Here is a 27,158-nt window from a genome sequence, read left to right as displayed (position 1 = left end):
GGCAACGCAAGGCTATAGTGGCCAACAGTTCAGTGGCTGAGTTGTCAGTAAATATTTGTGCTAAGCTAACAGTGAGACTCTTTCAAAGAACAAGGCATCAGCTACTTGATCAAATATCTTAAAAGCTGATTGAAGGAAAACCTGAACTTTGGCATTCCATTTAGTGCTTTTGAAGTTTTTTCTAATGGACTCCAGCAAATACTCTGGACAGTAACAGTAACCACATAGCGATGAAAAGCATTTGTTCTACTGTGTTACAGGGTTAAAAATGCAAGTAAGAATTGACAGACTTTCTCCCAGCTGGGAACACACTCAGCCTCCAAATAATAAAGACCTTCAGCAGGGTTCCACTTCCAGATAAAGGCATACAGAAAGCCCAGGGCTGACAGAGATGTGCACTCTGTCAACAGCTAAACATGCAATACGGTGCTTTTGCTTGCTGCAGAAAAAGGTTTTGTTACATCTCCCTCCCCTTTTGCTCTGTCTTTTATACAGTAGATAAAAATCCCCAAATGAGAGGGATCTCACAGGTGAAAGCTGGATAAAAGAGAGAAACTTGACATCTTCCAATATGCTGAATTCGGAGAATTCATGCTCTCTTTCAAAGATGTCATTTACACAGGCCTCACAGTTGGAGAGCAGCTATCTTGCCTGAGCAAAATCTTTACAGACTAAAAATGGGACGATTAACATCACAGCAAACAGAGAAAGACAACCCAGTCTGAGGTGTCATACACAAGAGCAGCAAAATTCCCTGGTACACTGCAGGGAAGAACAAGCCTTTTGCAAGACAAACTGTGTAGATCGTAGAAAACCCTTGGCAACCGTGCCACAGCCTGTCAAACTGGCTGCTTCAAATAAGAAGCTTTCCAAAGAACAATGCCCAAGGGGAAGGAGGGGGGGGGGGGGGGAAGAAGAAAAATATAATCACACAGATTCTGGAAAAAAACTGAGTTGCCTTGCAGATGTTCAGAATCAAACTAGGAACTGACACAGTAAGAATGACCTGCTGTGCATGTTGTAACCTGAAGACGGTGCAAACTAGCCACAAAGTCTAGTCAGACCACTACTTGAGATACAGGATTCAGCAGTGACAATGTTGCTGAAACATACACCAAATGAGAGGAAAAAAGGAAAGAAAGGCAAGTTAACTTTAAGGCCATTATCACACACTGACTCTTATTGTCCATAATTTACAAGCTGAAATCTAACATTGCAAAGAGAGTACAGGCAAAACGCTGGCAATAAGGAATAAATGCATGAACAGGAATCACACCCCTTTTGCAATTAACTGAAAACCTTGCAAAAGATACTTAGCTCAAGAGCCCTCACCAACACAGCTTTGCTTAAGGGGAAGAAAAGCTCCTGTAACTGAGGTTAGCAATTCTAAATAATTGTTGACAAAAATATAGAACTAAGACTGAAAATGTGCTTGTAAGCCTGGGAGTCTTGATCAAAAAACGAGCAAGACATTATATGTTGTAAATGCTACATAATACTCTTGGGGACAACCACCCTACTTAAATGCACAACCATGGTACAGAAAAAAATTCACAACCGTGAATACAGAAAAAAGCTGAATTCAAACATGTATGTAATATGTACATAGTTCTTGGAAAACATTAACTCAATGCTCACCATCAGCGTTAGGAGTTACAAGGAAGGGACATAGAACAAACCACAAAGCATTAAGGCATCACACACATCCTCAGTGCATCTGCATTTTGGAATTCTGCATGTATTTATGTTCTTGAATAATTGGAGCCAAGAACAAAACTGATTATCTTTGCTTATCCTTTGCTATATAGGGGAATACTCACATTTTTCAAAATGAAAAGGAATTATGACAATGGCCTACAAATTCATACATAGTAATGAGAAGGTGAATAGGATTTTTTAGAGAAATGGCAGAAAAAAGACCTAAGAGTACAATGAAATGATCAGTTAACATGTTTGTTGGGGGTGGGGTTTTTTTGTGTCATTTCTCTTAGACATTACAATTAAAACACAGAATTCTTCACCACAGATCACTGCAGAGACCAAAGTAAATGGCTTTAAGAGGGACTGGAGAGTCAATGAAGGCTAGACCTCCTAATAGCTAGATGATTCAGATACAAACTAGCTCAAGAAGGCAACAAATGTACAGCCAGAAAGCCAGAGACTAGAGCAAGGAAGTATCATTCTACATTTTCCTGTCCCTTAATGCTCACTCTGAGCAGTCACAGCAGAGTTCTGTAAGAGACAAAATATGGGGCTAAATCGACCTTTGACCTTACCCAAAGATGTGGTTTTTAGGCTTTAAAGCAGATTCTATGAAAGGGAACTTAAATTGTTGCTATGTTTTTATGGGGCATCAAAACAACTACCAGATTCACAGAAGTTTGAGATCAGCTAGGGGCCACAGCTGATTGAAAGCACATCCCCAGCTTTGTAGACATGTTCTACTGAGAGCATCGGTGTTAGCAAGGTACCCTGCTTTGTCCAGAACAGCCATAGTTTCCTACACTAAGGGAAAAGAACAGATTTTTACCCACCTAAAACTGATCCTCCCACCCTTCCTCAAAGAGATTAATACTAGTTCTTCATGCTGGTATGATATCAGAGCTCATCTCTCATGAGCAGTTGCTAGAGCAGCACAGGAGATTTGACAGCCAAAGCTTTGTAAAGGACCCGCATGTAAGCAGAATAAGGTTGAAGCACACTTGCTTCCAGACTATGTAAATATACCACAGCCAACATATTTTTTGCAACTCACCTGTGTGTAGAAGCCACTAGCTGCCTCTAGGAACAGAGAGAGGTTCGCCTGAACTTCACTTCGATTTGGATTTGCTCTATTTTTCGCCTGACCCTGTAGCGTCGTGATCTGATTTTTAAAGGCATGATTCCAACTGAAAACAAAAGAAGTGTTTTCCTTTTTTACTTTGGAAGTGTGTTATGCAGATAGCATAAGCAACAGGAAAGAACTACTTAATTACATAGCATCAGACGTGAAAATGAAGTATATTCAAATTCAGACAACATTCAGATTAGAAATAATGTTAAATGCAGAAGAATTACCTTTCCCTTCTCATAACTAGAGAAACCAATCCTGATATTGTACAGCTAACACTGACTGTAACAGCATTAATATTTGCTTGTAATTGTTTTGTTTTAGGCAGCATAGCTCTCTTCTGAAAACAGGATGTGGGGTATAGAAATTTGAGTTAAAAATAATTCAGCATCTGGAGGCATGGACAGCACAACTCAGCCAGCCTACTCATCTTGATTCCCTCAGAGTGCTAGAACCACCACATGCTTCTCAACTAAACCTGTTACAACCCATGTCTGCATCTTAAATAACAGGGAATGGACTCAGGGCACGGAGAAAACCCCAGCAGGACCTTCCCCTGATTCCCTGATGCCATGAGCACCCCGGTACAGTTCTCTCCTGATATTCCTCCCTGTGCCCAGCCCTACCTGGGAGGACTTAAAGTAAGGATCTTTGGCAGCTACTCAGCTCCTGTTAGACCTTGCTCCTTTGAGCAAGGTGATTGCCTCCGGGTGATTGCCTCAGGCAAATTCCCTCCTTTCTGGAAACTCCAAACTTCAGCCCTTCCCTGACAGCACAGAACACTAATGTTTCTTAGCTCTCTCCCTTCCATCTGGCTCACCAAAACCCACTCCTGCATGACATGGCTGCTACTAATTGTCAGAGGTAAAATACTAACCTATTGAATGCTCATCAACTCTGCAGTGCATTCTCATGTTTCACCCATAGCACAGCTCTCATTTTAAAGGAAATAAGACAGCCATTTCATAGAATACAATCGCTTTTCTGGAAGTCTCAGGGTTTCCTGCTCATCAGCCTGGATTACACATATACATACAAATTTATTGAGGTACTTACAGGTCCTGCTCGACTTTTTTATCTAAAGCATATTCCAAATCGGTCACTAGCATTTTCTGATATAAGTCCTGTAGAGCCTGTCTGGACGTCCAGACTTCTGCTGGACCCAGCTTTGAATCTGAGCAACAAAAATAAAACACAGACACAACAGTTTTCGTAATACTCAAACTTATGGAGTTACTCCAACTGATTTTTCACTCACCTACCAAAGGAAAGAACATAGCACAGTGTAAGATTTCCAATACCAAACACCCGCTTTTATCACAGATTCATCAGAACAGTGAAATACAAGAACTACAGAGGGACTAGGGATTAACCGATCACTGATTAACTGATCAGTCTCCTACAACACGAGAACTAGATATGAGCAAAGTCAGAAGCTGGCAAGTTTAAAAAACCCAAAACAGACAGAAGGAAGTGATTGTCCATAAATCATTAAGCTGCAGAACTTCTTGCCACCGGATGAATTAAGAAAAATTTCCAGAGTAGCCTGAAAAAATTAGCAGAAAAGAAATCCATCAAGGGATGCTAAACAGGACAGTTCCTGGAGGCAATGCTGTTGGTATTTAGGAGAACATTGTGGGCAAGTACTACTGCATGCTTGCCATTTTCTAACTCTTTGGTAGCTATCTGCTTTCTATCACCAAGGGTGAATGCAAACACTGCTTCCTGCTATCATGAGTCCAATCTCCCATGCCTTGTAAAATCACCCAAGCTGGGGCTGCAGGAGCACAAGGGATGGGCCTCACCCCAGGGAAACCATTCTGCTGATGGTGTAGCCACTCCTGCTGGGTTAGATGGATCCAGGCAGTTATACTGTTCCTATGGGGACTACACCAACCTGCTACACGTACTACACCACGGTGGTAAGCATAGCTGAGCATAGGTTCATTATGCAAGCTGTGTGTATTGCATGGCTGATACGTTAACATTAACCATTTCCATTTTCCATAAATATATACAGCTTAAAACACAGCTTATAGCATTTTGTAGCATCTACGAGTTGCACTTTCATAACACACATGGTAGCATTCAGACTAACATTTCCATCACCCAGGTTTCTCAAAACCAGCCAGATCCTTCTCCCCTTGCTAATCCTAAGTACAGCAGTTCCTGTGACAAGCTGGACAGCAGTCTCTTTCTCTTCCCCAAAGGGAGAACACTATGGGAAAGGACTAAGGGCATGATCTCTACCTCCAAATGCTCTAAAACACCCAAAGTCAACTTCAAAAATACATGTATTTTAGGTACAGGAAAGAGGGGCACAGTTGCTAAAATGCTATTTATTTATATACAGAGGACAAACCTTTAACATAACATCACATACTTTCCAGACAATTCTTAGGAACAATAAGCATAAGGAACACACAAAAGGAAAACAAAAACAGGAATCAAGTATTAGCAGTTAGATCAACTGCATAATAAAGCAATTACCTGTCATGTCAGCCTTCAGGACTTCTGCCTGCCTGTAAGAAAGCAATAAAACAATAAATTAGGAACAGACTGATCAAAATAATTAAATTATGCTAAAGCACATTCATGCAACAGTGAGTAGAGAAAGTGGGACCAGCTCCACAGAGGCTGCCTACCACCTACACTGCTATAGTTTACCCCATGCAGTATGGATTTGAGCTACTGTTGTTCAACAGTATGACTTCTTCTAATTCATACCACAACAAAAGTCAACCATTCACTTTTCCCTGCTTAGTTTATGCCTCTTTCACAGAAAATATAAACTAAAACACCCTTACACTATATTTTAAGCTTTACCTGGCAGCAGTGTCCTGCCAACATTAGTGATATCTGCTTACCTGTAACTGGGAATTTGATAATAACTTTAAGTTGTCACACGTGAAATGCAGTAGCCAACACAGAGCAAAGCAAACTCCCATCGGTGCCTGTCAGCACGTTGCTACAGCCCTCCTGCCCCTCCGTGCTGCACTAGCTTTCCTTAAGGAGAGGCGATAAAAAGACTATAGCTTCCCCAACTACCTCTCTCCCTTGCACTGCCTCCCTAAAGTCATGGTTTGATCAGGTTTTCAAGAAAAAAAACCAACCAGAACATACAGAAATAATGGCAACTATGGGTGACCAACTACCACGCCTTCACTGAACATCCTCTGCAAATCCCCACTGCTGGTGGAGGCTGGCAAATAGTTTCTCAAATAAAGGAATATCAGGACACAGTCCTTATTAAATAAATATTTACAGATGGTCATCAATGGCTGGATGGAGCAGGCAATCGAGTTGCTATAGTTAAGCACTGCCAGCAGTACATAAAACTTCAAGGGGCAGCACTACTGGCCTGTCTGACCGACACAGAATGAACACAGGGCAGGCAGAGGCAGAAGGGACACAAGGCTGCCTGGTTTGGCTGGGTTTTGGTGGAACATGTTCCTTTCCTTTTGCTACACTCAAATGTTTGCATATATTTGCAAAGAGTGCAGGCTTTCCATACCAGACATGGAATCCTCCTAGCATATGAAATACCCACTTCCACCTGCCTCCCTCAGCAAAAAGCTAGATAGAAGCCACACTGTGACTAACATGAAAGTCAGATGCCAGCTTGGGAAAGAATGGAGAGCCAGGAGAAAGCACCACCTAATCCCTAAAGAGGCTTCAGAAACAAGCATATACTCTCTCTTGCCAAAGTGAAGTTGTGGTAACTGTAAGAATAGTTTTTCAGGTTGTTCTGGGTTCTACCTACTGGCCACAAATTATAGGGAAGGTTTTGAGATCGACATCAGGATTAAAAAGATATCATAATAGTGCCAGTGCTTCACTAAGATGATGTATATTGGCAAGTCCCTTCACCAAATTTCTATTTATTAAATGCAAGAATTGTCTGTAGCAACTCACCATAGTCACCACAGTGTACCATCCAAGAAGCAATGGGATGCTCCAAGGGCTTCAATTAAGTTGAGAATATCTTAACTGGTCCCAGAAGTAAATGTGTACGTTCCTCACCTGCTTCACGAATTTAATCTATTTAAAATAACTTTTTTTAGTTTATTTCTTTCAAGAAGGAGTTAATACATTTTTTAACTCCTAACAACAGGGTATGCTGGAAGAAGAGATATCCTATTATTACTGACAGGCAAGCAAGGAAAAATTTAGATAGTGTCATGAGAAAGCTGAAAGCCCAAGAAACATGTCTGCCTCATCCACATGGAGGTAACGAAAGGCACCTAAGCAATGCCCTTCCCATTGCTTTCCCGACAGGAAAGAGCAGATCTTTTCCCCCACACAGCTAAGAGGAGCTGACGAGGGATGGCAATCTCCTCTGCGTGCTGCACCTCAGGAGCCTCTGCGACGCTGACCTGCAAGTCTAGTCAAGCACAAAGCTGAGCAAATTCTGAGATGCTATGACTTGGCAGCTAGAAATGCCACTTCTCAGAAGGAAAAGCTGACTTGCTCAGGTGCAGAAGTCTCTTTTTTGAACGGCCAGCCAAGTTAATATAGTTTGGCTCACACTTTAAACACCTGCCAGTTGTGCAAACTTCTTCTCTGAGCTAAGAACATGATCTGCGCTGCCAAAGTCATGAATCCTACTGAGAGGCTCAGCCCGAGCAGGACATACAGTACTGCTCCAGCAAACACGAGCCCAAAATTCTCCTCCAGGCAAAAAGGCTCTGCCCTTTAAAAGCCAAGAAATGCTCCTCTGAAAATTACTTGTGCAGAACTACCTTCCACTGTATTAAAGTACTAATCTTTTAAGGGGGAAATACAAATAGCACCATTGTAAAGGCTTTCTTTTCATAAAGTTTTGACCAGCTGTTTCCTGGAGAATTTAGATGAAGAGAGCCTCAACCCCTACATCAGTGCAACTTCTGACAGATGCTCTGTAAATGCATAGCCCTAACAATATGGCTGGACCTGAACTTTTACCAAAAAGATTTTTTTTTTCAGAACACCTTTTTTGGAAGACAATACTAATGGGCTTACAGAATGAGAGCCTTTAGCACCAATCTCTTCACTAGCCATAAAGCAAACTGCCTCTTATATTTTACAAGCTTGCAACAAGCTAAGGGGATTGGATTATCACTATAATTTTTAATAAAATGTATAGAAGTTATTTCAATACCTCCTAGAGGCCAAAGGAATTAGTAAAGTAGGTCTAACATTGGCACGCTCTGTTTGTCATTTCCACCTAAAACCAACTTTTATTTAAAACAGCTGCATCTACCATGGCTAAGCCAGGATAAGAGAGAACAGCCTGGGTATCAAACTTGTTCTGCATCAGTGCCAAAATATTAGCATCTTGAGGGAAACGATGCATTGCTGTTCCTTGAACAGACTTTACTGAAGAGCCTTTGCTGGTGCTCAGAGACTCCTAGTGGGCACAAATCATAGCTCACTGATAATGGCAAGAGTTTCTGACAGTGCAAATGGCTCCTTGTACTGTCAAGCATCTTTTAACAAGTCTTCTTGTCCATATATTTTCTTGCACCGCCTCATGTTGAATTTGCATTAGAATGACTCATTCTGGTGCAAAAACACGTTACCTGCCAGCAAACTTGGTACAACTTGCTTACACATTTTATCATTTCAAGAATATTCTCAAGTATCTCCTTGCCCAGTTGGCCTCAGCAGTTCAGTCTTCAAGTCAAGTTTCCCTGAGTTTGTTGGTCCAAAGCCAAATAAGCACAAACCATAGCTCAAAAACTGTATTTCAAGTATCTCTGTTAGATGATATATCATCTTGATATATTGTGATAGCTATTCTTCATAATTTTCTAACAAAATATAAATTCAGCCCACGCTTTAGTTCCACTCGAAACTCAAATACAGAAGCCTTCCACTCAATTCAGTGAGATAGTCTGACAGCTAAAGGAATTTTCATTTTATTCAAATACTTGAAAAGTTTAAAAACTTTAAAAGACAGTAGTCAGGACTTTCTTTTGAAGTTCTGAAGACATAACGTATTAAAATTTAAGTACCCACAGATAGCAAAGGAAACTTTTCTTAAGAACCCGGCAGTATATAAAAAGTCTAGTTCTGCTGTAACTCAGGGAAACTCAGGCACTACATTTAGCCTGGAATGAACCACTGGATTTAGCAAAACATAAGACAGATGCATTTCTTTTTTCCATTTTCAAGTTTTTACCATTCTTGATCAATTAAATTTTCCCTAAGCAGAAAAAGAAAACAAGTTGTTCCCCTTAAGCTGGTAAACACTACAGAAAGGAAACCCCACAAATATAGGGATGTGTCTCCCATACACATTTTCAAGTGTTTAAAACATCACATTGAGAGGCTGAAAGGTACATCGAAAGATCATGTAGTCCCACTTACACTTTTACACTAGGACAAGTTTGCTTAATTTGCTCTTAAAATCCTACAAAAAAAGACCATACAACCTCCCTAGTTAACTATTCTATTGCTCAGTCATAGTCCAGAAGTTTTTTCTGAAACATGAACCTAAGGCCCCTCTGCTGCAAACCAAGTCCTCCCCACAGCACACCCAGCTGCCACACAGAGCTGCTGATCACTGCCTTTGTGTAACAGCCACTTGGAAAACCAAAGACTTAAATGCATACTCTGAACCATCAGTTCTCTCTTGTAAGCTAAAATGTCAACCTTCATAAATTAAGTTTCCTAATCCTCTTATTGCCACCTGACTTCAAACTCCATTTATGTATCACTAAACAAATGGATCTATTTTACTGTTGCCCCCAAAACAGCTCATCGCTGTTTCAAAATATATTCTTCAGTTCTGTTATAATTCAAAGCATGCATAATAACAAATTTTCAGTTCTGCATACACTACACTGCATCTGAAAGAGGGCAATATCAGTTCTACAGAAGGACAGTTTTGCTAACAAGCTTCATTATCAAGCACAGAAGAGCAAATAAAATTAAGCCCAAGTTTTCAAAGCAGCAGTCTTGTGTTACCCAGCTAATAACCACTATTTCTTAAAGTCCAACTGGTCAAAGTCAAGCTGCACTTACACCACACTCCTCTCATTTACACAGAGGATGAGCCAGGCAAGATCTGCTATGGCACGACAAGTCCTACAAAAAACGTGGAAAAACCCCAACCTCACAAAAAACCATCACTGAATGCAAGGCTCTGCTTTCCACCATGCCCAAAGGGGAACTCCACTCGGTTTTCCCCTGGCAGCCCTGAAGCATCAGCAGCTGTATCAGTTCCCTTATCAAATCTCAGTAACACAAACCCCCTGAGAAGGAATTGAGGATTTTCAGTACTAAAATGGGTAATGAGTCCAGGCAGCTGGGCAATAAAAGCAATCAGAATCCAATCACTTGTTCTGTGAATACACTACAAACTAAAAACCATATTAAATGGTCTGGGTAGTTTCACTCCAAGCAGAAATTTACAGTCCTGCACTTCCGTGTTCCCCAGAGCTACATGCAGAAATTGTACTGCAATGGAAAGTGCCTGCAGCCTAGCAAGCCTTAGCAGGAGGTGACTGATCCAAAGGCTCATCAAGGGCCCTGCCAGAAAGTTTTTCTTCTTCTTCTGAAAGGGAATAAGAACATACAGAATAGAACATATATAGAATAAATGTAGGAAATCCCTGATCTTAGGTAGGGAAGGTAAATTTTCTATGCTAGCATACTAAAAAAAGTCAAATACACTTAACACGCTTAAACAAGTTTTTTTTTTTAATCATTCCAACACATTGCAAGGCTCACATTCAGAAGGAACTCCAAAGCAACATCCAGCAACTACTATTTCAGATATTCCTCAAAATAATAGTTAACTTCAACTAGAATGTATAATGGTTTAATACGTCAGTGGGTTTTTTGTTTGTTTGTATTTAAGTACACTTGTGCTGATTCAGGGCAGCGGAAAGCAGTAGAAAGCACTAACAGCACGGCCACTGAATATTCTACAGCAGATTTAGGGGACAGTTGGGTTGCTCAGAAGCCTCTAAACATTGTACCCAAGACAGCATTCACATCTGGAGTTCAGTGCTGAGCAAAAATTACTGTCTGATATAAGTGGTTGACAGTTTTATGGGAAATAAGCATTCTTCTTTCCATTCCTAAGAGTAACCACTAACACTTGCTAAAATATAAAGCTTTATTAGCAGTTTTTAGAGACTCACTTGGCAGTAATCCTTTACAGCTGGTACGGTTCACTAAAGGTTGGATTTTGAAAGATATAGAAATAACTCTGACTTCCTTGAACTATTTTGTAGACAGCAACTGTATCTATCTACCACCTGTCAAAGGAAAATATTTTTATAGCAGTCTTAGCATTGTGCACAAACCTCGATTTTTATACCTGAATAACAGTAGCAAAGAACTTGTGGATAAACTTCATCTTTGATATTTCCTTCAGCTATTCAACATCATCTGAATATAACAGGCTTCAGACTGCAGTTCCAGTTAACAGCCTGACACATCTTTACCTGAAAGGGTAACTGGATGGAGTCAGGATTTTGCTGTGGTATAGGGAGTCTGATATAGATTTTACTTATTTGTGTACAGACTTTACCTACTCACTTGTGCATCAGATACGTACTGTTTAACAACTTTTTTTAAGCAGCTTTATCTTTATGGAACAAGTTCTTAATGTTCCAAACTTGCAAGTGTTGCCACCTAATTTAAATGACAATAGTTTTCATAAAGTGCTGGAATCACTTGCTTCAGGAGCAGGCAGGTTTTGGTGATGTCAGCTCTTATTGACATATCAAGAGATCTTCAGGCTGTGAGTCATTGAGCTAAATGCTCCATGTGCCTTTTACACTGAAAGGGCAGTCTTCACAGATATAGCAATGAAGAACACCTTCAACAGTACCACCTTACTGTCAATTTTACATGATAACTAGTTTAAAGCTTATTATTCCTGTTACAGGCAGCTGAAGTCAGGGTACAGCTAACTTCTTTGACCAGTGGCTTTATCAGATTATAGCCATAGATCAAAGCTACGCAAACAATTAATTCAGCATCAGTGTAACTGTGCAAGTAAAAAAACCACCTCTGCAAGCAGATGCTAAAGCAAGGCAATCAACACCCGAATCCAAACCCTATCCACAGGGAATCCTGCTCTATTGCCTTCTTGCTCCCACCTCAGCTGAGAGGGATAGTGAGAAATGGGGACACAGAATAGGATTTTTTTTTAATCCCATCTTCCTCCTTTCTCCTAGTCCAGGATCTATTAGAAGCAAGTCATAATAATAATCCTCAAAAAGCAACCACCAAAAGCAACTCTTTCCAAGTTTGATCAGAACTGACAATCCTCCTCCCTGGATAAAAGTACCCTCGCAGTCAGCTTCATTCAAACTCATTTTTTCCCTCCAGTTTCATCGAAGTCAGTTCCTTTGTCTCAAGATTTGAAAAAGACATGCCCAACAGGTAAAAGCTACCCCAAGGGAATTTTGTATGTGCTTACTCTCTGATTTAACCTACAGGGAGGGAAATACAAGTCTCCTACCCTGCTCAGGCTTCTAGCATTCAACTGTCTCCACCAAAGTCTCCACTCTCCCTCTCGTTACAGCCTATAGCTCATATCAAGCACGGGAGCAAGTCTGAGCCTTGTTAGAAGAGCAGTGCTGCAAACATGAGTTACATCCTCAGAAATGGGATCTGGTCCATAGGCAGTTGTTCAGGATAAGCAATATGCCTGTGTCTATTCCACAGAGTTCTAAAATTAAATCAGGAGAGTAACCTGCAAACTAAATACCCAACAATCTTTATTTTTCAATTCAAACAAAAATAGCTTGGAATAAATGTACAGTGTTACAACTAGCTCACGAAAGCTCAGCCGTGTTTTCCATAGTCACTGGTTTGTAAAGATATTTTTAAAATATTGACTATGCTGTTCTTTAACTTTCCATCTTGACCTACTAGTTATCTGGAATTTTACTGGAGCCATAAAGGGAGAAAACTAACCTCTAAATGGACATTGCCAATGAAAGAAAAACACAAAAACTCCAGTCACCTTTACCTTAACTTCCCAGAGCTGACAGTGTAGCTCCATAGGCAACCCTGACAGTGTTTTCATTATAGAAAAATTAAGAGCAAATTACCAAAGGATTAAAAACAATTTAATAACCATTGAAAAAAGGCATGCCTAGGAAATAACGAATGGATGCTTAATATGTGTGGCACTTCAAGACATGCATATCTTTCCATATGTTAAGGAATACCTTTAAACAAAAGTTTCTAATAGCAAACAGTCAACAAACAAATACTTTTATGGAATACTCTGCTTATCAGCATCCATACAGTCACACATTTACTGCACTGCACTAACACATTTACAGCTTTGCAGCTGACCTGAGAACAAGTCAAAGGCAAAAGGTTTAAGATAGAATACATAATCTGTACATCTCCTTAATCTTTATACTATCCATTGGACAAGCTAGTTTTTCAAAACTAAAGCAATCTTAAAGGTGTGAGGGCACAGAAACTTCTTCAAGATTGCCTTCCAATCCACTGAACCATTGACAGCCTGCTCCCTTAAAAAGATACAGATCTCAGAGAGAAAAATCGTAAAGTTCTGCTCACTCACTACCCACAATAAGGAACTTTTGATAAGCACACAGAAGGATTATTAGTTCTTATGAATACAGCGCTCAATGTGAGAGGTTTGCATCTGAACTACCTTACTTCCCATGGTAATTCTTCCCACAAGGTTTTGAGACTGAGCAAGGAAAAGCAATAGAACTACTTTCTGAACAAAAAAACAGAACAAAAAACCCCAACAAATTATGCCCTTGTAATATTACTATCTTTTGCTCTTTCAAATCCACCCTGATTAGAGTGCACACAATATCAGGTTTCAGTTGTGATATAGTAACACCAGTAGTCATTTGTTATATTACAGTTCCTGACTTGGTAAAATCTTCACTTGTGTTAAGGGCTGGAAATGGCAGACAATAGATGTTAAAATAAGTGAACTTTATTTAACTTTTTAACAGCTTTTGTATTATGAAAACCATGTACAGAATTATGGAAAATGCAGAAATCTGAGCAGCAAGATCAGCTTCAGATGGATACCATCAAATCAGTTTCAGAAAGTTATGGCATGAAGACAGTAATACCTGCAGCCCTGTAAGTCCTGACTTTCAGGTCTAGCAGTCTCCTGCTGCCACTAGCCTCCACTAATAGCTCGGGATATAAAACCAAGATATCTTGCTGATTTTCGGTGTCTTCTATGGACCCCCTTCCTCTCAATCCCCGCCTCTGAAATTACCCCTCGCCCAGTGGCAAAGGCTGATCCTTATGCTCAGTAACACTGAGAAAGACTCACATTAACACAGGAGGTAATGACCATTGAAGAGGAGTCAGTTATTGGGAATTCAAGATACAGTCTTCCTTGCTAAGCAGCAGATGGAGAAAGAGCAAATACATTAGATGTCACCATCAGAGGTGGCAAAAATAAAGCACGAGTAACCCCTCATACTGTGCTTGTAGCAAGTCAACTACGATAGGTATAGTGGAGTTCAACATTTTGAACATGTGCTCTCCAATCACTAATACTGAGATCTGTGCCCAAATAGTCAAGACCTTCAAAAACATAAGGCCTAAAGCAAGATTACTGATATTTACAATTATTCATTGTGGTCATTCAACAATTGTATGAAGCTGGTTTTTGCCCAACCTCAGTCATTTTATAAACTAACAATTATGTAAACATCACACAAAATACATATCTATGCACAAACATGACATACACAAAAGTTTTAAAATAGCTTTTCATAATTAAGAGATTTTTCAGTGTGAAAGGACACTGCATGGTTTAGACAAACTATTACAAATAACACTCAGATTACATCTGAGTATGATCCTAATTGCAAGCTGCATCTTAGAAATTATTTTCAATTCTCCATCTTGAAACTAAATGCAAGCCACACTCTGAAAGCACAGCAATGGCAAAGTCAGGGAGAATTATATCATCCATTTATGATAATTAAATGGGTACTCAGTGCATCATTGCCAATAGTTTACAGGAGTCTCATTAGCTGCTCCCCATTCTCTATCAGAAACACACAGGCAATGCTGTTTTGAAACATACTTACTTTTCAACTAGAGAATATATGAAGAATTATTTTCCCCAAAAAAGTACGGAAATAGGAAAAAGTAAGAGGTGAAATCCTCTATCACCATAGGTTTAATGCAGCTCTATCGCACAGTAATTTCTAATTAAAAAAAAAGGATGCCTGATCATTAAATTCTCACCTCAAACCACACAACCAGCAATATTTATTACATATTTCAAAAAAGCATAAACATGACACAAGGTACCAAGGATACCCCTTTGAGCTGCATGGAACTATGGGAAGGAAAGCTTGTTAATCAGCCTCAGATTCAGCTTCTGGTTTGTCAACACACAACTCTCCCACAGTCCTCTGCTGTTGGTTCTCCTAAATTCAGGAGCAGCTCATCCAGATGGGCTGTCAGCTACAAAACCCGAGAGTCCACCACCAAAACACATGTACTCCTGGAATACGTAAAAGTTACTCTCTTATCTGCGTTCAGCTGAAGGAGAAACCTATGACCAATCCAACCAGCTCAGATCTAGCAAATTTTATTAGCTCAGGAGTGAAGCAGCATGGATACGCTACTACAAGAACTGTCCCTGTCTACGAAGGCTGCGGCTTGAAACTTTTGAGCCCTGTCAAACACAAACAGGCCCTGAATAAAACCAACCTGGCTGAAGTAGTGCAGCTCGCTCAGCCAAATCCAGCTGACCTCTGCAGCTCTGCTCGGAGCAGGTCCAAAATGCCTCCAAAGGGAGCTGCTGCTGCAGCCGTTGCCCTGCAGAGCGCTCTCAGGTATTGACAGTTAACCAGTAACCTACCTTTCCCATTTTAAAAACTAATGAATTGGTTAGGAGCAAGCATCTGAGCAAATTTTTAACTTCCAAGGTTAATCCTGCTTTTGGGGATTAAATGTTTCTATAAAAATGATTTTATTTCAAATTTAAATCACAATACCTTAAGACAGAGTCCTTCTAGTTCTATATCTAGAAAAGTTCACATGACATTCAGCCAACTACAAATCGGTATCTGCTTTACAAATCATGTCTGGAAAAATTTTTGGGTTTAGCAGATCTTTACTGAACATAAACTCCATAGAAAACAAAAACCTGAATGTCCAGACTGCAGTCTCCCTTTCAATAGTCAGACCTGACCTGTTCATTACACTCATTTTACCTTCTGCAACAGCTGAGGAACAGGCTCCATAGCAATGGACTATCACATCCAGCCTGAAGATCAAATCTTAAGGCTGGAAAGGACCTTAAAAGGTTACGTAGCCCATTCCCTCACCCTGATGTTATTCCTGACAAACATTTGCATTGCTTGTTTTTGAAATCCTCCAGAGGCAGACACCTCCATACCCCAAAGCAGCCTAACCCAGCCACCTTGCTAAACTGTTTCCACATGGCACTACATCTTGCCTTAAAGAATCGCGGTATGCCTTGGGTTCACCCACTCTGGCTCCTTCCTCTCACCAAATCCCTCAGCAAACATCACCAGCCTTGCTCAACCCACTGCTGCCTTCGTAAGGTGGTGAAGAGGCAGGGACTGTCCTCATCTGGTTAGACTGAGAAGACATTCTCTGAATCTTTGCCACATATTAAGCAAGGAGGGATGATGCCGGGAAAAGATTCAGCATGTGACTACACCATTACCTGTTATTAGAGGAACACTTATGCATTACTCAGGTTGCACAAGCCAACTCAGCCCTGGCATTTCACTTTGCAACCACAATAGCTTGGATCTTGTCATCAAATGTTTTGTATAGAATACCAGCATGTCCAAAACAAATTTTAAAATGGAATAATTTTGGCACTGTATTTCAGCATTTGACAATAAAGCATGGAAACTATGCAAATCATGCTGCTCTAACCCCAAAAACTAAAATCCATATGTTCAACAGCATTTTCAACCACACAAAATTTCCTGCAGCTGAGTCCTTAGAGGCCCAAAGATCTTCATGTCTTTCTGATCTGTCATTCCTAAAGACAAGACACTCTTGGGCCACGTCACTTAACACTCCAGCATAGCAGTTTCTAGTTTCGTAGTCCTCAAATAATTATTTCAGGAATTAACAGAATCAGTTACACACGATAGAAAATAAAATTTTGGAACCATCTTTAATGCAAAACATGTAGAATTTTACCCGATTTTGAGAGACTGTCCCAAAATTGAGTACATAACAAAGTTACAGGTAGACACATCACTATTTTTAGTGCTAAATTCTGCCTAGCCGTCTATGATGGAAGCTACCAAAATAGTCTGTAGTTGCACAAGCAGCATCAGCAAGCGTTTGACGTCTTCATTAGAAAGATACTGGAAATATCTTTCTGGATAGTTTCAAGCTTTAGAGGTTATTTTAGTCTTTGATATAAAAACCAGGAGAAGATGAGTACTTCAGCTGAAGCTGGACTGCACACCTGGCAAGTCACAATACCCTACAACTGTCTTCGCCCTAAGCCCTGTAACTCCTACAGTTTACCTCCAAACAAAATAAATCTCTAAAATGAAATAGTATGGGTACGTTCAAACTGGGTGGAAAAACTGCCAGAAGTCCATGCCCTAGCACAATCTATGTGACATACTCCTAAATTAACGCCTTCTGTATTAATTCAAATGAATGTTGACAATGCATATTAGGCAGTTTATCACTTCTTTTCTAGTTAAAGATTTCACATATATGTTCAACTTTGTGCATATTGATGGTATTAAGACAAACTGAAACACTTTCTAGATTTTTATTGCAAGCTTACTTTCCATCTTTTAATCATTTAATTTATAAACATTAACCCATACAGAAAAGTAGCCTTCCTTGAATCTCATCTTTTTCTTCATATTGAAATAACATTTCCTCTATTTTACTAGCAACTGCTGGATGTTGAAGCTCCAAAAGTTGCTACAGTTTTCACGTGTTTATACACTCTTGGTGGTTTTAGGTTTTTCTTTAATATTAAAAAATGTGGCTTGAATCCTTTGGACACTATTCTTATTACCATTCATGAAAAACAGACCCACTAGTAGATTGGCTTTTTCCAAGGAATAGCTGGCTAGATCAAGCCTCTAGGCTCAGAAGTTTTGTCATGGCATTGTCCTCAACAAGTATTTACACTAATTCAAGACAGACAGCTAGCATCTATTCAACAGACAAAAGTCTTGTCCCATCCTTCTTTCTTCCCCTGTTCATAGGTACAGATAATAAATAAAAATAGAAATGCTAAGCATTAGGCTAGTCTGGAAAAACTACCCTAAAGACCCCTCTTAATGGCTCAAGCGTATCTCAAATTAAGAGCACAAATGCTCAAAGGCACTGCCAAAACCAGTACTGACTGCAGAAGGAACTGAAGCTGGAGTCTGTCAAAGGTTCCTTGCTGGCTACAAGAAACCCTGGTTTAAAAAAAGATTATCATACAGTCGCAGCTGTTTGACACATAGCAATATCCACGTGCTTTCTTCAAATCACTGTGAGACCAAGACAGGACACAGGAAAGCAAATACCAGGAGACTTTCATTGCAACAGGAAGTACAGTAGCAGAATTTACAGGATTATCATAAAACAAAGGGGAAGAAATGGCCTTCCCAACAGATTTATCAAAAATTCATTTCTTTCTATTCCTGACACCTGTAGGGAAGTCAAACTGATAAATAACATAGCACAGACCACTGAGGAGTCCAGGGGGCCCTAGAACAGGCTAGCTCCAAACAAACTGCCCTTTGCTGTAGCCTGATCAAATAGGAAAAACTATCAAGGCCTCATTAAATCACAGCACTGAGAAACAGCAAAGTCAGTCTTGAATAAAGACTTTTGATGCCCAAAAGATCTGTTTTATTGTGTCCAAACAAAAAGTGTAATCTCTGCCTAAGGTTCTTTAAAGTAATTAAAGAAATTTTCCCCAAGTTCATTTGGCAGAATCAATCTTAAAGGTTTCACTGGAAATACATTCAGAATTAATTTCTTACTTCCTAAGAGCTAGAGAGCAGCTCTCCAAGATAATTCAGCCATATGACAAGTGGGGCCTGCAGACTCGAAACAGACAATGATTCAGAGGGTGGGAGGGAGGAAATAAAATAAAAATCAGCTTACAGATACCAATATTAGATGAAGCAGAAAACTGTTCAATAAGGCTGAGCACTAGAGGATACTTTCAACACCATAGACAATGAAATTAAAATATGAGAAATAGACTGCTGACGTATTAGAGACATACTTTCAGAAAAATGACATTTCTTTTCCCTAAAGGTGGAAGAGAAAATTAACTCTAGCAGGACTCCTAAGTACCTCAAGGGTATCTCTGATTTGAGTCCCATCAGTGAAATTCAGTCTGTCGCCCACGGCTGTGTAACAATCCCAAGAGACTCCTCAGCCTTCTGGTTCCTTATGATAATCCCTTGAGTGCAGAAGCCAGTGTCAATAATCCGAGAAAAGTCCTACTGGAATACAGAAAGGAGAGAAAGCAGGCCTAACGTTACTCAAAAAGCTCTTATTTCACCCCAACTCACAGCATTACATTGATCTGAATAGGTAGCTGCTGATTCATCTCAGATGAAATGAAATACACAATATCAAAACACTGCTTAAGCCATTTCCCCCTCATTTGGTTGTCTAGGAAGTCCCCAAGTTTACGATCAGAAGTTCTTCTTAAATTCAAATGGGAAGAAAAGCAGTGGCCAGACAAGTCTAGAAACATGGCCTAAAGGCAGGACTTGGAGCATGGCTGCACAAGTGGAAGCTGGCGATGAAACCAGTACAACTGTAAAGCTACATTCAACAAAATACTGCATGCAACACCATGAGTGTTCAAGAGGCACATACAAAAAAAACCACCTGCCCTCCCTCCTGGATGAATTAGTGAGAAACTGCAGCCCACGAGTCAGATCCACAATTCCTTGTTTCACTCCACAATAAACATTAAGTTAGCCCTCTGTTCTTTTCACTGCAGTGAGACCGAGAAATAGTTAAGATGCCATACCCCTCCCTGAGCACAGGAAAACTTACACTTTACCAAACACCACTGAAATCTGTGACCTCTCTAGTAATATATTAAAAAGTACAGGACCAAAGTATGCAATTCTACTAATGATTTTAAGGAAATAAATATGTGGTTTTATTCCCCTGCTTGACAGCAGCTGCCCAGCTTTCAAGTGAGATGAGGACAAGCCTCAAGTTCAAAGTAACAAAAGCAATAACTAATGTCCTCCCACATATACTCCTTAAACATTATAGCTGCATTCCTTATGGAGGAGTCTGCTCCTACTAGTGAATCTCTGCTGCTGTTGTGAAGATCCAACAGCAGTGATGAAGGACCCTTAAAACTCTACAATCCCCAGCAGCTCCTCAGCCAGCAAAATCAGACGCTACAGCAAACTATCCTCTCCTCCCCCCCCAGCCACCATGCACTTGAACTGCCATTACTCCTCTTCCATACTGATTTTTGCTGGCTAAGGAGGGCAGGGAAGATGCCAAGGCACCTATCCATCAAGTCACTGTCTTCTCCCATCAACCCAGGTGATCCTAAGCAGTGACTGCAGACAGCCTTTTCTTCTCAAGTGGGAAGTGCCAAGACATCTGAAAATGCGTGTGATAGCCAATGTGGCAAATGGAAAAGCAGGGCAGCTTCACATTCCACGTAGACTGATTTAAACAAAGCTTTAAGTTACTTGAGGTGAAAGTTAGTGATATGGTTCAGTGCCCAGATCAGTTTATTCTGCGGCAAAAACATCCCACTGGAGTAGGCTAGGGCTACTTGTTATGAAACTGCTACATGGAACATACACTTTCAGGACAAAAGTAACAGATTTTATGAGTAGCTTGAACATCATGGCATACTTTATATTTAGTACTTAAATAAAATAGCTAAGCATTCATCAAGCAAAATTTAACAGGCAAATGTGTCTTCTTACTGCACTGAAATGAAGAAACTCAGCAAAAACCCTCCAAAACCCTATATTCAGAGAAGGGGGCAGCCTTCTGAAAATGCTTTGCTGCAGCTTATGTGCCCCCATCAAAACTTCAGATAAGCATCACCTCATTTCACTGCCACAACAGAACCTTCTTATTTTCAATAAAGATCAAACTATGTAGGCATTTGCAGGTTAGAACAAGAACTAATTGCTACAAGAATCATCCCTGCCATCAAAAATAAATATATATAGCTGTAACTTTACTTACACTAACCTACACTTCTAGGTCACTGGAACACTGTTTTGCAAATAACCTCAAGCACAGCACAAAGCACAGCTACAGCATCCACAATAAGCTGTGTTCTACAGCAAGAAAAATAAGGGGAGACTCTCAGCCCAGGCTGAAAACAGGGGTACTATTTGTGACAGTGATACCAGCTACATTCTATATATATTATATATAGAAAGATATATTCTATATATAGCTCCAGCTTTATTCTAGGAAATGGGGCATTATTTACTAGTGTTATGGGTCAGTGAACACTTTAATGATCATGAGCACTACCATTAGAAGAAGCAGTCCCACCTTGCCCTTACTATTAGTGCCTCATTCCTGCTGCACACAACCTCATCCCTTTTGTCAGCACATGTGTGGTAACATGATGAATGGGATCAGGAAACCAACTCAGGCTAAACTCCGTGGGTAAAAAACAAAACAAAAGCAGTTTGAACGTAGTGTAGTTCCCCAGTCCAGTTCACTGAAGACCTCGCCATAAACTTACACCACCAAATCAGGTCTGAGGGCGAGAGGAAGAGTGAGAAACTTCTGTCAGAAGCAGTTCAAGTTTAAAACACACCCTTTGTCTATATGGCCAAGTTTTTGCCAAGTACTAAGCAAGTAAGGTCAAGTTCTCTCATTATTGCAGCCCTCTTCCCTCTGGCACACATTCATACATAGTCACCTTCCTGCCAGTCCCTCCAGCAGAAAAACATGCCCACCACCTGCTAAACTGCACAGGCATTCAAATCCTTGCTGTTAACTCCGTACAGAGGAGCAAACTCAAACTCCATGCACAGAAAAGCACATGCCACAGCTGACGTGAAGCACGGCACGTGCTGATTCACACCAGCTGAGCTCTGCCTGCTTCTCTCTTAATAGGCACACTCATTTGGATCATTCTTCTAACCAGATAACTTCCATAAAATCAATGGCAACAACCGACTTCGAAACTTCTAACCCTCTGTAGAAGACTGCTAAAATTTGTTAAAGCCATTTGAGAAACAGGAGAAAAAAGTGATAAGCAGTACATTCGCACAAGCCTTGTTTCCTTAGGAATCTAGGCTTGAAAAAAAAGTATCAGTTATGATAGCACACCTAGCCAACTTGTGACTTTAGCACAAGTTGTCCCTGGGTAGCAGGAGGATGCTCAATAATCCAAACCTCTATGACAGGAGGAAGGGAGCAAGTAAGAGCTGCTGGGCTACCACTGCCTGGCTGACCCAGATACCATGCTGTACCGGCTGGGGTTGGTGGGAACCTGCCCAGAGATCTGAGGGGTATGGTGTGTGTCTTGGGGCTCTCAGCAATATGAATTTCCTTCGGCAGAAAGCTCAGAGAGGAATTGCTTAACACTTTTTAAATTGTAATTCTTTTTACTTCATAGGTCACCACAAAAAGCTTGTTCATCAGTAGTAAGTAGTAATCATCATCACTCTTATTTGCCTTTTTAAACCATTACCCTCACCCTTGAAGATGGGTAAGAAGTGTTGCTCATACTAAATACTGGCAGCAATTCTAGGTATCAAATGCTAGAAACACATGGTATGGAGAAAAAAAAAGAGAGAAAAGAAGAAGGAATGCTTTCCCTTTATGTTCCCCCAAAGAAAACACTCTGCTAAGAGGTGCCTCCTGAAAGGCCAACACAGTATTTGATCTCTCCACTACTCCTCCCCTGTTTAAAATTCAAGAGTAAACAATGCATGAAAGTAGCATTAATCATTTCAGAGCATAAAAAAGCTGGAGGAAATACTTTACAAGACTGACTGGTCTTGTTCAGATATCAAGACAAATCAAGAAAGATGCAGATCAACTGGAGCACAGTCAGCAGAGGCCTCCAGGGTGGTTGGGGCTGGAGCACTTGCATTCGGGGCTGGAAGAGAGGCCGTGGGAGCAGGGCTTAGCCAGTCTAGGGCAGAGAAGGCTTTCGGGCACTCACAGCAGCCGCATGCCTGTGGGGAAGGGATTGAGAAGATGGAGCCAGGCTCTCCGCAGGGGCATGTGGCGGGAGGATGAGAGACAATGGGCATAAGTTAAAATACGAGACATTCAGACTGGATGTACAGAAAATCTTTTCCACCACAAGGACAGTCAAGGAGTAGCACAGGCTACCCCAAAAAGCTGAGCTGTCTCCATCCTCAGAGGTTTTCAAGACCTTAGTGGATCAAGCCCTGAGCAACCTGGTGTGACCCCAGAGCTGCCCCTGCTTTGAGCAGGAGGTTGGACAGGGAACTCCCGAGGTCCTCTCCAGGCCAAGTTACCTTGTGATCCTATGAACTCCAGGCAGCACGCTGCAGGCACACATTACAAGATTCTCTATTAACACTGTAGTTATATTTACTAACTTTTTCCTCCATATACCCTCAAATAATTAAATAACTTACTCTGCCTGTCCTGTTGAGATTCATTCTGGGTTTCAAACACTATTCTGGTTTGTGCTTTTCCAGCACTGACAAACATCAACTCTACATCATCCTGATCAGGAATTGGTACCAGAACATACTCACACACACAGATGGCAGCACTAAATTACCTCTGCTCTACCCTCCTCCATTAACAGTGAAGAAACACTGCAAGAGGTGTGTCATGAACTGGCAGACAGCAAAGGAGCAACCATGAAGAGACACAGCAGATGCAGAAGTTAATGGAGCTGCTGATGAGTCTTTGAAAAGAGAGCCACAATTTAAATTATTAAAGCAGTCAAACCTTCAATGAAGTTGGTTATAGCCTCATCATAAGACTACAGGAAACTACCTACTGGTTTGTCAGCACTAGAATTTCTAAGCAGTGTTCAAGCCCTGTAATTCAAGCACTTTTTATTCTATGTTTACAGAGTGCTAAAAGCCACAATTTACCAGGGTAATGGCACACTTAACTAGAGTTCACATCTTTGTGAAATGCAATTGAGACAGTCATATCTCAGTCAAACTGCTAAACTTTTGAATCCAAATTAACTACGTTTTGAACATTAACATATAAAATTGGCAATGAAGATAATTTCCTTAAAGTGAACAAACATGGACTAAAGCTTGATACTGTCTTATAAGAAGACTGCACTCAGAAGTTTCTGTGGTATTATGTTAGAAGTCCTATCGGTAGTGATATTTTGCTTAAGAATTACTACTTCTGTGCCTAGTAGGATACATGAAGTGTTTACTGTAAGATGACCACCTCACAAAATTAGATTTATGGGGAGTACTTGTAGATTCCCAAAGCAGCACAAACGGTATGGGTACAAATTTTTAGCCAGATGAGACAAACACGTTCACCTGAACAGAGATGTGAACTGTGCCTCTTCTTCCTAAGAGCTCTTTGAAAGAACCTTCTGAAAGGTCTACTCACCTGACCAGATGTAATGCAAATCTTTTGAGAAGTTACTCAAACAATGACCCCAGAGAAGTATCTAGGAAACTAGATGGGACAGAAGACACTCCAGTACTCTTGAAAGGTAACCTTGAAAAGGATAATAAGACTAGGAAAGCAAAAACCCCAACTCTTTCTTACAACTTACAAAGATGACTTAAAAACACACTCTCCTGCAACTCTTGAAAGACTTGGTAGATTAAGTCTGACCTTCTTTGTTCATTCTGCAAGACTTCTGTAGGAGTGTCAGGTGTTTCTTAGCTCTTGCACTTTGAAGAGGTACAATCTTTTAAGGACAGCATTTTAAAACAGTTGATTTGTATACGTTTATACAGAAAGCAAGAGACTGGTAGTGGAGGAGTTAAGGCAGTCCAGCTAAAAGTCCCTCCTCATTTTTTCAGCGTCTTGATTCTTGCAGAGTCATTATTTCACTAGTTATTCAACCGTTACGTGGTCACTTTAGAAATTCAGCTCTCCTCTGTCTAAACTTCAAATATAGAGAAAATTTCTCACAAAAACTTTTCTGTCCCTGCTTAGTTTTACAACAACGAAGACTAGCAGAGACTAATTGCTCCACATCTTCATTTGGCACAATGTTTTGTTAAGCTGCCCTTTCACATTATTATACTTTTGTCTGTCTATTCCTTCATCATTACACTTGGATTGAGCTTGTAATGCTACAGTAAGGAGGAGGATGGCCTCCTCCTTAAGGCAAAGGACTAACAGAACTGGCTCTGAGAGTTTGAGGCTCTATTCACAGTCCTCTTTATGAGCTTGGGCTGCAGTAATCCGCGGCTCAATTTCTGCTCTATGCAAATCAAAGAATTTAAATATACACTCTGTGGATGTAAAAAGCATTTCACAGCTTTTAAGGAAACCATCCCCAAGCTTACCTTCTACACAGAGGAACAAACCCAAATGTTCTTTAAAGGGAGAAGGTGAAGATCACCAACTACTTTTCAAGTGCTCGAAAAGTTTGGGAGGGGGAGTGTCCTGTTTTGTTTTTTTGGGGGGGTTTTTTGTTTGTTGTTGTTTTGTTTTTTTGGCTTTTTTTAGGAGGAGATAAGGTTCTTGGTGACAAAGGCAGGAGTCTTTAGTTGTAATACATTAGCGCCGAATGCTTTAGTCCTGTTGTATTAGGCACAATACAAACAAAGCAGGCAGGAAAAAGTGATGAAGGCCCAGGATGAGCTATGGTGTTGGAGAAACAAGCTAGGAGAAATAGGTGATTACTGCCCACATGCTTGCAGGCAAGGAGAATCTCCAGCTTGGTGTAGTAGAATACAGAATGTTAAGAAAGAGTCCAGTGGTGCAGGAAGGTGACTGAGGCAGGACAAGCATGACTTCAGCAGTACTGCCTTGTAACGACACAAGGCAGCAGAAGACTCGTAGTCACGGGGAGGGAGGGGGGAGCAAGAGGTTATAACATCATTAAGACATATACTAAAATACAAAAGGAAGTCTTTTACTGGTAGAGGAGAGCTAATAATAAGGCATTTAAAAGCTTTTTCCATCATGTAACAGGAAAGAAAGAAGAGTTTCTAAGACAGCATAGGTTAGCAGCCTGGAAGAGAAAAAGGCCCATAAACTTGCTATTAGTGAAAAAGATTACTTTTTTTTCTTTTTTTGAAAAGATAAACTTGAGACAGGATCTGGACTACCAGAAGGAGGCAGACAGAGATACATGACAAGATGAGGAGCAAGAGGATAATTTGGAGAATCAGTAAGGGGAGACAGCTGAAGTATTTCAGAACGCCGGATAGAAAGTGTTTTGGAAATGTAAAAACCTCCTCGAATTCACTCCTTAGAAATCGTTCCCAAGCCCTGAACTCTTCAGAAAGAATGTGCATGCCCTTTTGGTATATCTACACCTTTTCCATGAGGTGCTCTGGAAGGGTTGTGGGGGGGGACAACACATCATGGACCACACGGTATTTAGCATTTTACAGCTACTGAAAAGTCATTTGTATCTCGCAATGGTCCTTTCCAAAATGACTACAGAAAGAGCGTTTAATACGTAAAAGATAAGTTCACCCATAAGCCTATCAAAGTTCTGCTCATATCAACGTGCAGCATCTAGCGCTCTCAGCTTCAGGGACTCAGGATCATTTCCATTCAGCGACGCGCTTGGAAGAAGCACAACCCCGGCAGACTCGCTTCTCTCCCAAACCCTCAGCTGACCGTCCCCAAACCCGATCAACTGTACAAGCCGCGACAGAGGACTTTCAGCAGGCCGTGGGCTGACTGGCAAGGGCTGAGACACAACTCCTGCTACTGCCATTCTCCCAGAGGACCTCACGGGGCTGCAAGTGCAGGTTTCGCTTCACTGCTCGGGTCAAACTTCGCAGTCGCTCTGCAGCGGCGGGTTATCACGGCACCTGTTTGAAAGGGGCTGGAGAATTCCGAAAGGGAAGCCAGTGGGCTCCCCTGCCCTCCCCGCGGCTACAAGGCACCGGATTGACCTTGCTGGGGAGCCCTCGACGCGCCGGGCCGCCCTCTGCTAAGCGGCAGCCCGAGCCGCCCGCCTGCGGGTACGCGGCTCCATCCCACCTCGGCCCCCGCTCCCCGACAGCGCTGCGGGGCTCGGTAACGTGGCGGCCGGGTTCCCCCCACCCCCCGGCCACATCCCCCTCACAGCCCCATGCTCCTCGCTGCCGCTATGGGGATTCCCCACGCCTGAGGAGACCCCGTCCCCCCGCTCCCCGCCGCCTCCAGGGCCGTTAGCCATGGCTTCGCCTCAGGGCAGGCGGCGACCCCCCCCACTTCCCGGCCGGCT

General features: G+C 41.2%; 1 protein-coding gene across 4 annotated transcripts in view; it reads right to left on the bottom strand.

The window, feature by feature from the left end:
* SMG7 (SMG7 nonsense mediated mRNA decay factor) overlaps nt 1–27,158 on the bottom strand; it is a 55,111-nt gene that overhangs the window by 27,560 nt on the left and 393 nt on the right. For 3 of the 4 annotated variants that reach the window (XM_072866595.1, XM_072866594.1, XM_072866591.1), the window contains exons 2-4: nt 5,321–5,352; nt 3,887–4,004; nt 2,756–2,888 (exon numbers count right to left, since the gene is read on the bottom strand). In XM_072866595.1, coding sequence (XP_072722696.1) covers nt 2,756–2,888; nt 3,887–4,004; nt 5,321–5,352 — 283 coding nt within the window. Of the gene's footprint in view, nt 1–2,755; nt 2,889–3,886; nt 4,005–5,320; nt 5,353–19,120; nt 19,273–27,158 lie in introns of all 4 variants that reach the window. The other variant, XM_072866593.1, reaches the window with a different exon arrangement.

This window comes from Ciconia boyciana, chromosome 7, assembly GCF_034638445.1.
Source record: "Ciconia boyciana chromosome 7, ASM3463844v1, whole genome shotgun sequence".
NCBI classification, from domain to species: Eukaryota; Metazoa; Chordata; class Aves; order Ciconiiformes; family Ciconiidae; genus Ciconia; species Ciconia boyciana.
Note: the sequence above shows the minus strand (reverse complement) of the source record. Positions and strands in the feature narration are given on the sequence as shown.